At 34.8% G+C, this 16,965-nt stretch overlaps 1 protein-coding gene across 3 annotated transcripts; it reads left to right on the top strand.

Annotated features, from left to right (window-relative positions):
- Window positions 1-324: 324 nt before the first annotated feature.
- Window positions 325-2,377, top strand: LOC121250851 (growth-regulating factor 6-like). Of its 3 annotated transcripts, none has more exons than XM_041150081.1 (3): window positions 325-871; window positions 995-1,475; window positions 1,606-2,377. In XM_041150081.1, the coding sequence occupies exons 1-3, from the start codon at window positions 682-684 to the stop codon at window positions 2,048-2,050; spliced, it is 1,116 nt and encodes a 371-aa protein (XP_041006015.1). In that variant the 5' UTR covers window positions 325-681; the 3' UTR covers window positions 2,051-2,377. The 3 variants fall into 3 exon arrangements, with proteins under 3 accessions (XP_041006015.1, XP_041006014.1, XP_041006016.1); XM_041150080.1 differs by having other exon boundaries at window positions 333-871; window positions 1,600-2,377; XM_041150082.1 differs by lacking the exon at window positions 325-871 and adding an exon at window positions 887-903 and having other exon boundaries at window positions 1,600-2,377.
- The last annotated feature ends 14,588 nt before the right edge of the window (window positions 2,378-16,965 follow it).

Below are 16,965 nucleotides of genomic sequence, written 5' to 3'. Positions count from 1 at the left end.
GGTTGCAGTTTTATGAGTGCATAAAAATAAAAAAATAATAATAAAAAAAAGCTCTGTGGCCCGAAAGGCTGAGGTAAAGGCTTTTCCCGATTTCTAAAATTGAAAAGGGTCAAAGAGTAATGGGGAGTACTGGGGTCTGAGGTAAAGGAACAGAAAAAGCAAGAGTTTAGTAGCAGTAAAAGCTTTAAACCGTACAAACTTCTCAGACAGGCATTGCTTCAGACACCAACTAGTCTCATATATAATAATGCCAATAATAATTATTTTGCTCTTTTGTTTTCACGTTCTTTTTTATTGTTTCACTACTTTAGTTTATGGGTTTCCGTAAAGATGTCAGAGACAAGAGCTGCCACAGTTGCAGCTTAGCTTCAGAACCAGAAGCAAGAGAGAGGTGCAGTCATAATGTCATTACACGGGCAGAGAGAGAGAGAGGTGGGCATGCAGCATCACTGTTATCAGAACCATTAGTTTTATTCATGTGCAGAAGATTCTGCAGACTAATGGTCCCTGAAATAAATATACCTACTCTCTAGCAATAAGTATTAGCCTACACAGAACTCTGATGCTTCTCATATTTCTCCCTGAACCTGTCCTTTCAGAGCCCCTCTGAACTCTGAATAGGTTCTTGGTTTCATCTTTCTTTGTTCCCTCTGAAAGTTTATTTCTTCCAACCTTCCTTCGATGCTGAGTGGAAGAAACAGATTTGCCTTCACTGCATCTCAGTGGCAAGAGCTTGAACACCAAGCTCTAATCTTCAAGTACATGGCTTCAGGCATTCCTATCCCACCTGATCTCCTCTTCACCATCAAAAGAAGCTGCTTTGACTCTCCTCTCTCTTCGAAGTTGTTCTCGCACCAACCTCTTCAACACAGTATGACAACTAGAATCTTGTGTTTTGTGTGGGTGTGTTCATGAATTTTTATTTGAGTTTTTGAATGAAAGCTCTTGCCTTTGGTGACGAAAGGGGATTAATTTGAGGTGTTTGTGGATGCAGTCAGCTGGAATTACTTGCAGATGGGTTTGGGGAGGAAAATAGACCCGGAGCCAGGCAGGTGCAGAAGAACAGATGGGAAGAAATGGAGATGCTCAAAAGAGGCATTTCCAGATTCCAAATACTGTGAGAGACACATGCACAGAGGGAAAAACCGTTCAAGAAAGCCTGTGGAAGTTATGAAAGCAATTACATCAACAGCAACAATCACAAATCTATCATCTCCAACAATCTCATCAATCATAAAAAACCACTCTGTACTGACCCCAACCGCTCATGATTCCCTTTCCTCACTTTCTGCCATGTCCTCAGAGACCCACCATCACCTTCACAATTCTTACTACGATGCCCACCTTCACCAACCCTTCATTCATAATCCTACATCTTCTTCTAGGCTTCCTGGGATTGGCTTGTCGCCTCCAAATAACAGCCTGTACGTCATGGAGCCCGCTTCTTACTCCCAGATCACCAATACGGATTACAGGTCTGTATTAAAGAGAAGTCTATAAAAGCTAAATCTGGTTCTTTTTGACTACTTAATTCCTTCTATCTATCTATATATGTACGTATTTGCTTATGATATTATCCTCTTTGATCTTGGGAAAAAGAAATAGGTACAATATTAACGGGCTGAAAGAGGAGGTGGATGAGCATGCTTTCTTCTCAGAGTCTTCTGGGTCTATGAGAAGCTTATCTGGCCCATCCATGGATGATTCTTGGCAACTCACACCTTTGACCATGAGCACATCTTCTAAGCAAAGTACTGGTTTCAGCGATTCCGCAAAACAACCCGAGCAAGACCGGCACAGCTTTGTTCTGGACGGTGCTGTAAAAAAAGATGAGATGCGGATGCATGTCCAAGAAGAGAAAGAACAACCCCAAAAGACCTTTCACCGCTTCTTCGATGAGTGGCCGCCTAAAGAGAGAGATTCGTGGGGCGATTTGGATGACAAACCATTGAATAGCTCATCAACATCAACAACCAGACTATCAATTTCCATTCCAAATTCCTTCCATGACTTTCCCATCTTCAATTCCAGAACCCATAACGGTAACTGAAGAACCCATAACGGTTACTCCTTCCGTTTTATTTCTTATGCAGATGGTTGAGTTTGCAGCACTTTTGTTTCTCAATCAAAGGCCAGAAATGTACTGATTTGGTGGGAGTACTCGCAGAATTGTGTGAGGTCTAAGAACAGATTATATTTTTTCCTTTTCCTTCTCCTTTTATTTTTATTTTTTAACGTGGTTTGCTACTTGTGACGTTGTTGGTGTGTGTTTCAATTGAAAGATCCAAAGTCGTGTGTTTTGCTTTGTTGCTTCTGTAACTCTCCAGCCAAATCTGTTTCATGGCTGAAGAAATATATATATATATATATATATATATATATATACGTGTATGTATATATGTATGTTGTTTTATATGGATCTTCTGGCTCTGGGGTTTGATATTCGAATCAAGGCTGTGTGTTGATTGGAATTATGGAGGGCCCAATGCCACCAACCTTTGTTGTAGTTTGTTGCGTTGTTTTTCTTCAACTCTTTCTACCGAAGTGTTCTATAAAAATCAAAGGTAATTTTATATAATGGGTTAGAATTTATTTTATAATTTAATTATTATATTAAATCACCTTAATTTATTTTTTTATAATTAAAACATTTCTTTTCATAAATACTAAACTATAACAGTACTTTACTCATTCAGTACCCCATGACATGATAATAATTAACTTTAAAAAATAAATAATATGCCCATTGTTGTTCAGCTAGCACATTAATGTCATAGAAAATGTTCAGTTATTAATTGTGGCTGAGTGGATATTTATATATATAGAGAGAGAGAAATGCTATTTTAAGATTGTACTTACGTAATATAATTTAATTTAAAAGATAAACTTTAAAATTTGAATCTTTCAAATTAAATCTTATCATTTAAGTGATATAGATGATATCGACTTGAGATAATTCTTTTTAATTTGTAACTCAAAAATGATGTAAAAATCTTAGAATAACAGTACTCTCCTTGGCTATGGCTGATTATCGGTCATCACCCTTGATTGCCTACTAAAAATAGCTAAACAGTTCGAATCAGGCTTGATTTATATATACACAAGCTAGCTTTGGCTCATATAATTTATAACAAAAAATTAAAATTAAAATTATATACTTGAGACAATCATCTTCTAGTGTGATAGATGTAGTTTATAAAAGTGCACTAAGTGTAAGATCTGAAGAGTAAAATAAAATATCAATCAATCGGATTGAAATAACCATGATCAACACATTGGAAAAGAAACAAGCTGAACAGAGAAAGAGAAATACTACGTGCTGAAATCTGATACAGGAATGGGGCGGGCTGTTTTGCATCTGTCCAAAAAGGATTGGAAAGAAGTTCTGACAAAATTAAGAGTCACATACTGAATTTTAAAAAAAAATTAAAAATAAATAAATAAAGAGAAATAAAAAGGACTATCACTTCAGAACCAACCCTTTGGGACAGAACTAAAGTGGATGTACCCTTCCAGTCCTCCATATTCATTGAATTGAAACCCATCTGACTCTCCCTGTCACTCTGTCAGTCTCCACCCAATTTAATCCACAGAGACTTGTATACTGTATCAATTTTATGTGAAAATTTTAATTTCTATTATTTTCTGTATCAATTTAATCCAAAGAGTATAGACTGAATTTGGATCGAGTTTAATTTTAAGTAGAGTATAATATTTAAATATTTAATTTTTAAATTATTAAATCCATCTCAATTCAAAATCTCTTTACACGTAAAATTTATGAAATTTTTTCAACTCAATACATCTTTACACGTGGGATCTATAATTTTTTTAACTTCTTATAAATATATCTAAACTCATCTTAACATCCAAACACATCTAAACTTATCTTAAGTGGGTTCTACAAAACTCATTCCACCATCTTAATTCACTACTATTTATAAAGAACTCAACTCAACATCCAAACAAGACCGCACCACCATATTGCGACTTTTTTTTTTCTTTTATCATCAGACTAATTTATTTCTATTTTATTTCTTTTATTGAATTTTAATAAGGACATTTTAGATAATTTACTGAATAGTTTTGGGGTTCGTAATATTTAATGGCATGGCTAAAATGGATGGAGGGTGTAAATTGAAATAAAATTGATAGTGTGGGCCGGATACCAAATTGTTGGTTTTAGTTGTAGTACTTTGGGATACAACTTGAAAAATGAGTATTTGTTTGGAGGTGCAAAATGAAAATTCTCACATTATTTTATTTTCGTACGGTAATATAATTGTGGAAGTGGATGGCGTGGCACATATACAAGAGCAAACTCTCTACTTCCCAAACTATACATTACTTGTCATGCATCCGAGTTGATATTTTATTTTGTTATAGTTTTTAGGGTTAATTGCAAAATTAGTATTTGAATTTTCACGTTTTTATAATTTCAGGTCTCAATTTTCAATTTTTATAAAATTGATACTTAAATATTAAAAGATTCACAATTAGGTATGTCCATCAATTTTCTAACAAGACATCACGTGTCAATATATGATTAGATGGCACTTGGTATCAATATATTGCATGAATCAATCAAAAGCTAACACGTCGCAAACTAATGCTATGTGGCAATACTCTTGTTAGTTCTTTATTCCACGTGTAAATTGATTGTGGACTTGTTTAAATGAGCAAACTGTAATAATTTAAATATATAGGCATTGGCGAAACTAAGTTGAGTCCGGCCAAGAGGGGGCCATGGAGAGTATAAGTACCTTCTTTTAACTTTGGAAAGTACAATAAATTCTCTCACATATCTATGTATATAAATACAAGCTAGGATGAGATATTAACATAGTTGCCAATCTGATCAAGATGATTGAGCAACAGTGAGGCAAAAGATTGGACAACATACTCGTGTCTCCAACGGGATCCTCTCTTTCTCTCTAAAAGGTGAGGTGTTCTCTTTGCGCATAAAAAGTTGAGTCTTTTAAACTGTTGTTATGAAGAGGGGTGATTGGGTACAAGTTGGAAAAACTTTGGAAAGGCTTCACTCTCATAGGGGAAGAGAAACAGGAAATCATTATACCAGGAGAGGCCCTCCATGAGTCACAAACCAAGGGAAGACTATGTTTGCTAGTTCTGGGCGTTGGTGAAAATAATAAACAAGGAAGCTTTTCGGACAACTATGACAAAAGTCTGGAAGTTAGAGGGGTGGATCAAATTTAAAGAAGTTGGAAAGAACCGTTTTCTTTTGAAATTCCAAAATGATTATGGTAAGAAGAGGGTGGAAATGGGGAAAACTTAGTCCTTAAACAAATATCTAGAGTTTCTCCAAGAGTTTGAGGGCAGCATCCCTACTAAGGACATTGCATTCCATACATAATTCTTCTGGGTTCATTTTCATAACATCCATATGGCGAGGATGACAAATGAAGTGGATGAACAACTTGGCTCGGTGATGGGCAGGGATACTGATGGCAAAGGCTATGGTTAAGTTCCTAAAAGTAAGAGTGGGATTGGACATCACTAAGCTACTAGTCAGGGGTAGGCTACTGGAGCTCAGTTACAAGCAATGGTGGATTCCTTTCAAATATGAGCGGCTACTAAATGTTTGCTTTCAATGTGGAGTCATCCAACATCAGCGTAAGGGTTGTTCAAAGATCACTCATGGTACTCATCTAAGTGAGGCCATTCAACCCCATTATGATCCTTGGTTAAGAGCAATGCTTGTTAATTCTATTGGGAACGATTTCAAACAATTTGGTAGATCAAAGGGTCTGAATTCTCAAATTGATTGGTGGCAAAGGAACTCCGGCGAGGGGAACCATAGTGGAGACAGGAAAGGCAATGAGGCATCACAGGCTCCATCAATGGAGCATTGGAGGAAAACCCGACAATCAAGGAAATCTTGAATTTCCCATTGATCATGGGATCTCTATGGAGCAGGCCAATATTTCTCACATAAGGAAATAATTTCCATTACAGGAATCATTCCCAAGTGAGAACACTCAAAAAGTTGACAATCCTTTTAAGGAAGGAGATCCAAATTTTGATATTGAGGCTTTAGTGCAAAAGGCAATATCGGTGGCCAAGGAGACTAGGGCATCAAGACCACAAAAGAGTCAAAGGAATTAAGTCCTATTCCAAATTCAAACATGATGATTGACAAGCCTGTAAGTATCTCGAACCAAACCCCTCTTAGTCAACATAAAGACCCCTCTTTGCATAAAAAAAACTGCTAGTTGGAAGAAATGAGAGCAAGAAGTAGCCCTACTCTCAAGTAGTTGGAAGACTCAAACTCTTTAATAATGCCTATCTCTAATAACTATGGGAAAAAGAAGAAAGGGACCTATGAGGGCAGTAACATGTCTATATGCTCTATTAAAAAAAATCTAAAATGGTGCTCTTACCTAAAGGGAGTCTAAACCATAATGCATTGGTGGAGGTTGCATTGCAGCTCCATTAGAAGCTATGATTTGCTTGAGTTAGAACTGTTGAGGGCTGGGAAACCCTCGGACAGTTCGAGAGCTTCACCTTTTGGTGAAATCTAAGAACCCAAACTTTATTTTTCTTATGGAGACAAAGTGTAATAGGAATAAGGTGGAGTTAATGAGGAATCAACTTGGTTTTGATTGCAGTTTTGTTGTGAATTGCAAAGGGTTAAGTGGAGGTGTAGCATTTCTATGGTAGAGTCATATGTCTATTTCCTTCGACTCTTTTACTTATAACCATATTTCTCTTAAGGCCTCTTTTATAGAGACTATGAAGCAATGTTTGTTAACTGGCTTTTATGGTAACCCTCTCACATCTAGAATAAAAGAGAGTTGGACTTTACTAAGAGCTTTGAAACTTGCAGAAGAGTTAGCTTGGATGTGTATGGGAGAGTTCAATGAGATCCTCAATAATGATGAGAAATATTGAGCTGTTGTTAGGCCTTATAGCCAGATGGAAAGCTTTCATAAAGCTGCTGAAGGGTCTGGGTTGAGTGATCTAGGCTTTCAAGGGATAAAATATACTTGAAACAACAATAGAGAAGGCAGTTCTTTACTAAAGAAAGGTTGGATAGAGCTTTTGGCAACTCAACTTGGAATTTACTTTTTGATTCCACTTCTGTTAGAGCTTTAACTGCTCAAACTTTAGATCACAGTCTACTACTTATTTTTATAGGGGTAAGCTTGACAATGGAAGGAAAAAAGAAGAAGATATTATTCATATATAAAGCTAGTTGGGCAAAAAGAGAAAAGTGTCATACTCTTATTGATACAGAATGGAAAAATCAAATGAGGTCAAATAGAAAGATGATGAATGTTTTTGAAGGACTATTGAGATGTCAAGCTTCCTATGAAAATGGTGCACATAATCACCGCACCATGTTAAGGGTTCCATTAATGCAAAACTCCACCAGATTTCATAGCTCCAAAGTCTCAATACAAGTTATCACACTTGGAGAATTAAGGAGATGTATAAGGAAGTTAGTGTCATGCTCAAGGAAGAAAATATAAGATGGAAACAAATAGCTAAAAAAAAATGGCTAAAGGATGGAGATCGAAATCAAAATACTTTCACATGTGTGCCAACCAAAGAAGAAGGACAAATACCATTCTAAGTATTGAAAATGTAGATGGGTTTGTTACTAAATCACCTGAGGTGATAAATGACATTTTCAATTAGTTTTTCTAATAGCTATTCACTTCTTCCTAGCCAGAAGGTATTATTGAGTATCTCAGCTCATTGCCCCCAAAAGTGACAGAAGACGTGAATTCTCATTTGATCAAAGAGTTCACTATACTAGAGGTCAAAGAGGCCATTTTTCAAATGAATCCTTTGAGTTATCCTGGACCAGATGGATTCCTTGCAACCTTTTACCAAGACCACTAGAGTATTATAGGGTAGAATGTTTGTATGGTTGTTCTTTATTTTCTAAACGCAAATGGTGGGATTGGAAATATCAATGAGATTGATATTTCATTAATCCCCAAGGTTAAGATCCCCAGAAAATTTTCTAATTAGAGACTAATCAATTTATGCAATGTTCTATACAAGATAATTGCTAAAGTCTTGGCTAATAGACTAAAATTTATCCTACTTGATGTTATTTCTCCACACAGAGTGTCTTTGTCCCTGGTAGATTGATTTTGAATAATGTGGCGGTAGCATATGAAACCATGCATACTATGAACAACAGGATCTCAGAAAAATCAAGTTTCATGGCGATGGAGTTCGACGTGAGTAAGGCGTATGACAAAGTGGAATGAGACTTCTTAAGAGCGGTGATGACCAAGATGGGCTTTCATGGTAGATGGATTGAGTCGGTATCATACTTAATCATTATAAATGGTTCTCCCTGGTGTGCTTTTAAGCCAACAAGAGGTATAAGGCAGGGTAATCATCTATCACATTACCTCTTCATTTTATGTTCTGAAACATTGAGTTCTCTCCTTAATAATGTTGAGTCATCAGGGTCAATCACATGCATACCACTAGCTCAAGGCAGGATTTGCAGTAACTATCTTTTTTTTTTTGGTATATGACATTTTATTTTTCTGTAAGGCAAACTCGCTAGAGTGGAGCATATTGTTTGCTTTCCTGGATCGCTATGAGAAGGCTTCTAGTCAAAGGCTTAATAAAGAAAAAAAACCTCTATTTATTTCAGTAGCAATACCAGTAGAGAATCAAGGGAGACCATTTTGAGCATACCAGGAGTTAGATCAACCTCGTCTTATGAAAAACATCTTGGTCTGCCAGCCATCATTGGCAGATCTTGATCTCAGGCTTTCAAGAGCATACTTGACAGGGTTAGAAGTAGAATTAGCAACTAGGAAGTGAAGTTTTTGTCACAAGCAGGCAAGGAAATTCTGCTTAAACCTGTGATGCAAGCCTGGCCTACTTACAACATGGGAGTCTTCAAGTTTCCAAGATCTCTCCTTAAAGAAATTAATAGAGTGATGAACAACTACTAGTGGGGTTAGTAGGAACAAGAGAGGAAGATTCATTGGGTCTCATGAAGTCAAATGGAACAAGCTAAGTCTTTTGGAGGTTTAGGTTTTTGAGATTTAGAGAGCTTTAATCTATCAATGCTTGCCAAGTAAGGGAGGAGATTGATTCCGAGACCAGATTCTTTAGCTGCAAAGGTACTAAAGATGAAGTACTTTCCTCGTACTTCATTTTTTCAAGCAAATTTAGGATCCAAACCTTCTCTTATTTGGAGGAGCATTCTTGCAGCAATGCACATAGTGGAAGAAGACATAATATGGAGGATTGGAAATGGTGAACAAGTTAGGATCTGGAAAGACAAATGGATTCCCCAACCTACCACTTATCGAGTGCAAAGTGCGCCTAGAATTCTTGATGAGAATGACACAGTTGCAGTTTTCATTGATATGGATACAAAACAATGGAATATCACTCTTGTTGAAAAAGTCTTTTCCAGTATGGAAGCTGTTGAGTATTTGCAATAGTCCAGCTAAATTGATATGGAGGTGCATTGCCAATAGCTAATTTTCTGTCAAAAGTGCCTACCATTTGGAAATAGAGATCATAGATCGTGTTAAAGGGCAATCATTTAGTTCAAATCAGAGGAAGGATTTCTAGTCCAGAATATGGCAACTCAAAGTCCCAAATGCTTCTAAAATTTTTCTGTGGAGAGCATGTATTGAAGCTCTACCTACTAACCTTAATCTCTTCAAAAAGAAGTGGTGGAATCTCCAAACTATGAAATATGCTTAGTGGAAGAGGAAATAGTTACACATGCTCTTTGATACTATACTGCAACAAGGGATGTATTGGGCCAATGTTCAAAGCAGATTAAAAAAAAGCAACTTTTCAAATGATAGTTTTCTTGGAATTTTTGAAGCCATGTCTGATATGTTTGTGAAGGAGCAGTTATAAGAAGTTGCAGTAATTGCAAAGATGTTATGGCAGAGAAGAAAATAATATGTATTCAGGAGCAACTTCACCCACCCAACCTCTATGATGTAGCAATCTAAACAACTCTTGTTGTCCTTTAAAGAAGTAAACGCAGGTAAGGACAGTTTTGCAATAGGTATGGGCAACTCAGTATGCAGATGGGAGTCTCCTCCTAAAGAATTTTGAAAGATCAACTAGGATGCAACTGTTGATACAACACAATGCAAAGTTGGGATTGGTATTATTGCTAGAGATGATGAGGGCATAATCGTGGCCACAAAAAGAAACAAAGAGACATGTTTCCTGATCCTTTATTGGCAGAATCTTTTGGGGCCTTACAAGTTACAATCCTTGGTGTTGGAACTGGTTTAAAGAAAATTATCCTAGAAGGTGATTTTCTTCAAGTTGTTCAAAGCATAACTTAGACTGACCCTTCTTCGAATAGTACATGATTGATCATCTTAGACATTAACCAAACTCTATCACAATTTAACAGTTGGTCAATCCATCATGTTAGGAGGGAAGCTAATGTTGTAGCTCATAAGTTACTAAAAAATGCTTTAGAATTTTCAGGTGATTCCATTGAGATGGAGATTTTTCCTTCTTGTATTCTTTCCCTTCTCTAATGGAGGTTATTAATAAAACTAATTTGTTTAAGAAAAAAAAAAAAAAAAAAGTTGCCAGCCCAACCCAGATGTATTGCAAACACTAATTATTCATTAGCTATCCACTAAATAGATTATCTTAATATTCAATTCTAAATATAAAGATGGTAAAAAACAACATAAATAGGACCCTCCAACTTGAAGATTTCCTTGGTGTAAACTCAGCATTGAATTTAAACTAGCATTTATGATTCTTAATTATACAAATTTTTGTTGAAATTTTTGTCCTCAAAATTTCAAACAGGGACCTTAAGAGGCAAGTTTTAAAATAAAAAATAAAAATCTTGCATCAACTAGACAAGTTGGTGTCATGGGGTGAGCACCATAAAGGAAAATGCTACTCAAACATCTAAATTCACTGCTTAGATGGGCCACTTAAACTAGCACTGCTAGGTCATATTAAAAGAAAACAAATCAGAATGTAAAACTTTTTTTTTTTTCTCAATTGGAAGGCATCTTCTCTTCGGATCCATTTCTCATTCTAATATTTTTTTATTAATAGCAATGACTATAAAACAAGGCCCATTTATTGTAAGATATGATATTTCTTTGGCACAATAGAATAAAAAATGAAATTATGGTTTTGAGAAAAAAAAATGAAATTGAGTGAAATTTCTAGCAACATTATTATTTGGTAATGAACTGAAAGGTACATTTTGAGAATTTATTAAGAAATTTGGTAATCGTTTGTAGTCAATGAATCATTTTGTAGATGCTTGTCATCATGATGACAAATTAATATGAATAATAATAAGAAAAAAAAAGTTTCACATTCTGTTTATTTTTTATTTTTTAATATGACATAGCATTGCTATGTGGTGCTATTAGGTCAAGCAGTACTCTAAGCAGTAAACTTAGATGGCCGAATAGCAGCATTCTTATTACAAATATGGTTGTTTTTAATGAAACCTCGATGTACCAGGTAAGACAAAGGCTAATAACTCATTTGGTATTGTAGAAAACCATGCTAGCTCTAACTAAGTTGATCGAGAGCCAATGCCGAGCTAGACGCATGCATGCATGCTAAGGGACTAGAGTAGAATGAAAGGCTAATACTTCATGATATGCGTGCAAAAGGGATAGTGATATCTATGGGATCAGCATCCACATGCATGCAGCTACCACTATTATATTGACACGTAAAGATTTCAAGACGCATGGTAGCTATATTTTTATAGCTGTTTCTTATGGAATTTGGGGATCAATTTGATGAGAATCCCGTTAGGGTATTTCTCTCAGGGGTTGGTGTTGGACATAGGGTTCAAAGGCAGTGCAATTGTTGCAGAAATAGTCTCTATTTATATGCCTATTAGCAGGGGTTGGCAAGAGGCACAACTGTTGGATTAAATTGAATAGTTGTGTCTCTTGACACACCCTCAATCGACACCCCCTACTGGGAAACCATCACCATGGTGAGGGTACACATCCAGTGGGGTGCACACTGTTTTATGTGGTCACTCCTGTGCATCTACATCTCCCACTTGAACACACAAGAATAGTTGCAAATATAGTTGAACATGCCTTGGTACCAGTATTTAAATTTTCCACAACTCAACTCGCATATGCAACTCCTGTAGATCGGCATCAGGATCATGACTAGGCCTTATGTGCACATGCTTTTTTCATTACCTTATCCCCTGACCATATGTTCTCTCATTGATTACATATTAGGGGTGACTTCATTTCACAATATCTTTAGTGAATTACATCAATTATACATGACTGAGTAGACATCTTAGCCACAATTGATGACTCAAGTCAAATACATGGAACATATATCGACATGCACTGAACTTTTATTAACTACTTATTCTAAGGCCATTTTCGAGGTTTTCCATAATTACCTTATCAATGACTTTATAATCAACCAACTCTTTATTTTTGGTAATCTCCCATAACTCCATTTATCTAGGTGTCTCCATAATTTCTTGAATTATGTCTATTAACCATGTGGTTATTCTACTTAGGTATATTTCAACCTCATTCTAGCTACATGCTCTTTGAATTTTTTCAAAAACAATCTCTTAGTCACGTGATCCCCTACCATCTTAGTCGAGAAAAGAAAATTAATTTTGACTTACCTCTTTCCACTATATCTAAAATATAGTGATAATGCATATCAATGTATTTTCCTTTGAAACTCTGTGCTCCATTTTGTATGAATGAGATGACTGATTATTTATCACAAAGCACATTGATTGATTTAGTGGATGTATTCAAACTTTAGCTTTCAATAAACATTTTATCCAAACCGCATTACTAACTGCAATGATGCAAGCAATGTACTCAGCTTTCATTGTGGACTTAGCAACACAACATTGTTTCTTATTTAACCACGAAACTATTGTACTACTAAATAGAAATTCATATCCACTTGTAGATTTTCTATCATCTACAACACTTTCAAAATCAGCATCACTATAGCCAATCAACTCTAGATCACTGATTTTAAAACACAATTTTATATTTTTGGTACCTTGTAAATATGTTAATATACGTTTTACTGCTTACCAATGTTCCTTGCCTAGATTAGATTGATGTTTATTTACTAAAACTACTGCATCATAAATATCGGGTCTTGTACTTGTCATTGCATGCATGAGACTTCCCACAGCTTGAGCATAGGAAGTTTTGAGCGTTTCACTTATTTATTCCTCTTCTTTTGAGCACATACTTTTACTCAAAGTATTTCCTTTATAAACATGTGTATTTAGGATTTACAATTTTCCATACCAAACATTTTAAGTACTTTGAAGAGAAAATTTTCAATTATAAGATTTTTGAATTTTTATCTATTGAAATTCTTATGTCAAGAACATAGGTGGCTTCACCCATGTCTTTCATTTCAAATTTAGATCTAAAAATTTCTTTAATTTTATTGATCATATCTAGATAATTACTTACTAAAAATATACCATCAAGGTATAATGATAATATTGTTATCTTCTTGTTATATTTTCATATGTATACACAGTGACCTAGTGGACTTATTTCATATCCAATTTTCAAAATTGTTTGATGAAACTTCAAGTACCATTATTTTGAAGACTTCTTAAGTCTATACAATGATTTCTTTAATTTGTGGACTTTTTATTCATGTCCTTCAATTTAGAATTCTTCAGTTTGAATCATAAAGACATCTTCTTTTAATTACCATTAAGAAAAATTGTTTTAATATCTAACTGGTATAGTTTCAAATTTATTTTTGCAACTATAGACATAATTATCCTCGCAAATGTAAATTTCATTGCAGGTGAGTATATATCTACAGAGTCTACACCCGGTAGTTGAGCGAATCCTTTGGCTACTAATCTTACTTTATATCTTTCTAAACTTTCATCAGCATTAAATTTCTTTTTGAGAATCCACTTGCAAACAAGCTTTTCTATCTCTTGGAAGTTCTCTAAACTCCAAAAAATCATTCTTATTAATCAATTCTAATTCATATTCCATGGCTTGAAGTCATTTATCTAAATTGATATTATTGATTGCCTTAGAAAAAGTTTTAGAATCATTTTCTAAATTTTCAATACTAGTATTAAAAGTATAATAATCTTAAAATAATACTGATGGTCATTTGGTTCTTCTACTCCCACTATCTCCAACATCAATTCTTAAAAATTGATTTTGATAAGACTTTCTTTTACTTCCATCACTTTGTATTTGAGTAACATCAGTATTTTCATTGTTAGATTATGTAGAGATACATTGATTTTCAAGATCATTCAATAAATCGATCTAATCAATTTGAGTAATTAGGTTTGAATTTTCGAGAAAGACAGTATCACTACTTTCTATAAATCATCTATCGGAGTGATAAAATCAATAACTACTTATGTTCTCTAAATATTGTATAAACCTACATTCCTAGGTCTTAAATACTTAAAAGTACTTTGATAACAATTGGGTCGTTTGGGTGATACATATTCAAATAATTTTTTTATCATCAAATAAGCTAAAAACTACGTTTATGGAAAATCAAACATGCTTTTTTGAATATCCCAGAACATGGTGACACTTTTTAAAAAAATTGTAAGTATGCGAAAATATCAATATTAATTTGCATTAACTACATATTTTACCCTTCTTTATTCCTGAAACACGTCACGTTTCTTTCTAGCCTCTCTCTCTCTCTCTTCCCTTTGATGGTGCTATTTCTAGACAGCGCTCTTCAATAGTCATGACAAAGCTTAATCGGCATGACAAAGCCCTTCAAAATCACAACAAAGAACCCAGATGACACCCAACCCCTTTCGTTTAACGACAGTGTGGCAAAGCCCTATCCTCTATTCCTTGTAATGCGAATTAAGGAGCTGCTCCTCTATGCTATGGTTGTGGAGGTGGGATCCTGTAACCTCCCTTGATTTTTTTGGGGAAGTATCCCAAATTGTTGAACAAGTCTGCAATGATTATTGGTGGGCAAAAATCCCAATTTTCCACTGCAGCCTATTTGCATCCCTTGATTTTTTGGGAAAGTATCCCAATTTTTAGGGAAGTATTGAAAGAGGGATTTGCAGTTGGCACCTTTCAGATAGTTATCTACTTTGACAAATTCGCCCTTAAATGCAGAGGTACTCGACAATTCAAACCAAGAAATTCTTGTATAGTTATCTTTTTGGGGAAGTTATCGTTTTGTTACTTGATAATTTGGTTTCCTTCTCAAGTACGATGTCCCTGTAGATGTCCAAAATTACTCGATTGATTCTCACCCTTTTCAATTATACTGAAACTCTACCTCTCCTCATATTTTATTTATACAACACTTATGACTTCCTCTCTATTTTTCAATGTGTATGGTGTGGAGTGTACATGCATTCGGTGGTATTGCTATTTGTGCAAACTAAGTTCTAATCTTCCATTCACAGTGGGCTTCATCATTGGAAGAGTTGGCTAGAATCTAGGTATGTTATGACTGATGTTATTTATCATTTATTTTTTTATTTTTGTTTGGTTTGTAATTTTCATTTTGTCTATTTTGTGTTGAGAAGATGAAGATGCTGAGATTTTGTTTGGAGATGTTTGGTTTCCTCCGATGATATGTGCACAATACATATCCTTTCATTTTCAACAGCAAGTGTACATTACCACCAAAGTTTAGATGTTGTTAGTGCCTGGAAGTAAGTGTTTTCTTTGTAAAAAAAAAAAAAAAAATCTCGCATAAATTAAAACAATCCACTTATTTCTAATCACTCTCATCCTTTAAACAGAAAAAAGGATGGTCTGTTTAGACTCAGATCCTATATTTTTTTAATCTTTATCTCTTAGGCTATTAGGATCACTTCAGTTGTAGTTTATCTTATTCTCCTCTTATTTTATAGTCGTTCTTCTCCCCTTTCAATTACAAAACAAATAAACTGAGTATTAGAATATCTACGAGTACTCGAATGGCTCTATGCATATTTCAAGTCATCATCTAGTTCATAGCCCCTAAGTTTTTCTGCCTCTTCCAGACTTAGCAACCGTGCAACCAACATTTCTCTACCACCAACAAGAGACAATCCATTATGTTTGCAACATCTCTTCAGCTTAGTAAAGGGAAGATTCATTAGCTCCTTCATTGTTGCTCCTTTGCCATCGCTAATGTAGCATCTTGGTCGGTCTTATTCCCATCAAGCATCATAAGCATAAAGCATGAAAGGTTCTTTTAGTTGTGCATAACATACTAAATAAAGTAATGACAATTAATAGTAGAGCTTATTACGTTAAGCTCTAAACTATAAGCTTCTTAAGCTAAAAGTTATATTTCCCACCACAATTCTAAACATGCACTTAGTAGCCTTGGGACAAACACTTATTCCTTATAACCCCACATTTTGAGCTTGCTTAGGTTTAGTTTATGGCACATCCATATCTTGTAAGGTGTAAAAGGTTTTACTTTGATTTTAACTCTAGTTAAAATGTATGATGCAATCAACAATGCTTTCACCCAAAAATCTGTCGGTAGATTAGCACATGTTATCATTGATCTTGTCATATCTAATAGAGTTTTATTTCATATTTCTGCAATACCATTTTATTGAATTTTTCCGACATACTATAAATATGTCTTATACCATTTAGTTTGTAGAAATTTTTCAAAACTTCAAATTCACTATCATTATTCAAACTTTTAGTGGGTTTACCCGATTGGGTTTCTACTTCTACTTTGTATTCTTTGAATTTTTCTATTGCCTCATATTTGTGTCTGAGTAAGTAGATATGCTCATATCTTGAATATCATCAATGAAACTAATAAAGTACTCCATCTTCTTGTGTGTTTTTGTTTTAAAGAGTACACAAACATCACAATATATTATTTCAAGTAAATCTATCGATTTCTAGTTTTTGAAAAATGATTTACTATTTAGTCTACCTTTGGTACATAATTCACACATATCAGAATTATCTAAATTTACTTGTGGTA

The sequence above is a fragment of the Juglans microcarpa x Juglans regia genome, chromosome 2D (genome assembly GCF_004785595.1).
Source record: "Juglans microcarpa x Juglans regia isolate MS1-56 chromosome 2D, Jm3101_v1.0, whole genome shotgun sequence".
Taxonomy (NCBI): domain Eukaryota; kingdom Viridiplantae; phylum Streptophyta; class Magnoliopsida; order Fagales; family Juglandaceae; genus Juglans; species Juglans microcarpa x Juglans regia.
This window is presented reverse-complemented; position numbering and strand designations above follow the sequence as displayed.

Excerpts from the sequence above, each read along its gene's own strand:
- LOC121250851 (XM_041150080.1), top strand. The coding sequence starts at position 682 with ATGCTGAGTGGAAGAAACAGATTTGCCTTCACTGCATCTCAGTGGCAA. Across the intron at positions 872-994 it reads GCACCAACCTCTTCAACACA|TCAGCTGGAATTACTTGCAG; the intron begins GTATGACAACTA and ends TTGTGGATGCAG. Across the intron at positions 1,476-1,599 it reads ATCACCAATACGGATTACAG|AAATAGGTACAATATTAACG; the intron begins GTCTGTATTAAA and ends CTTGGGAAAAAG.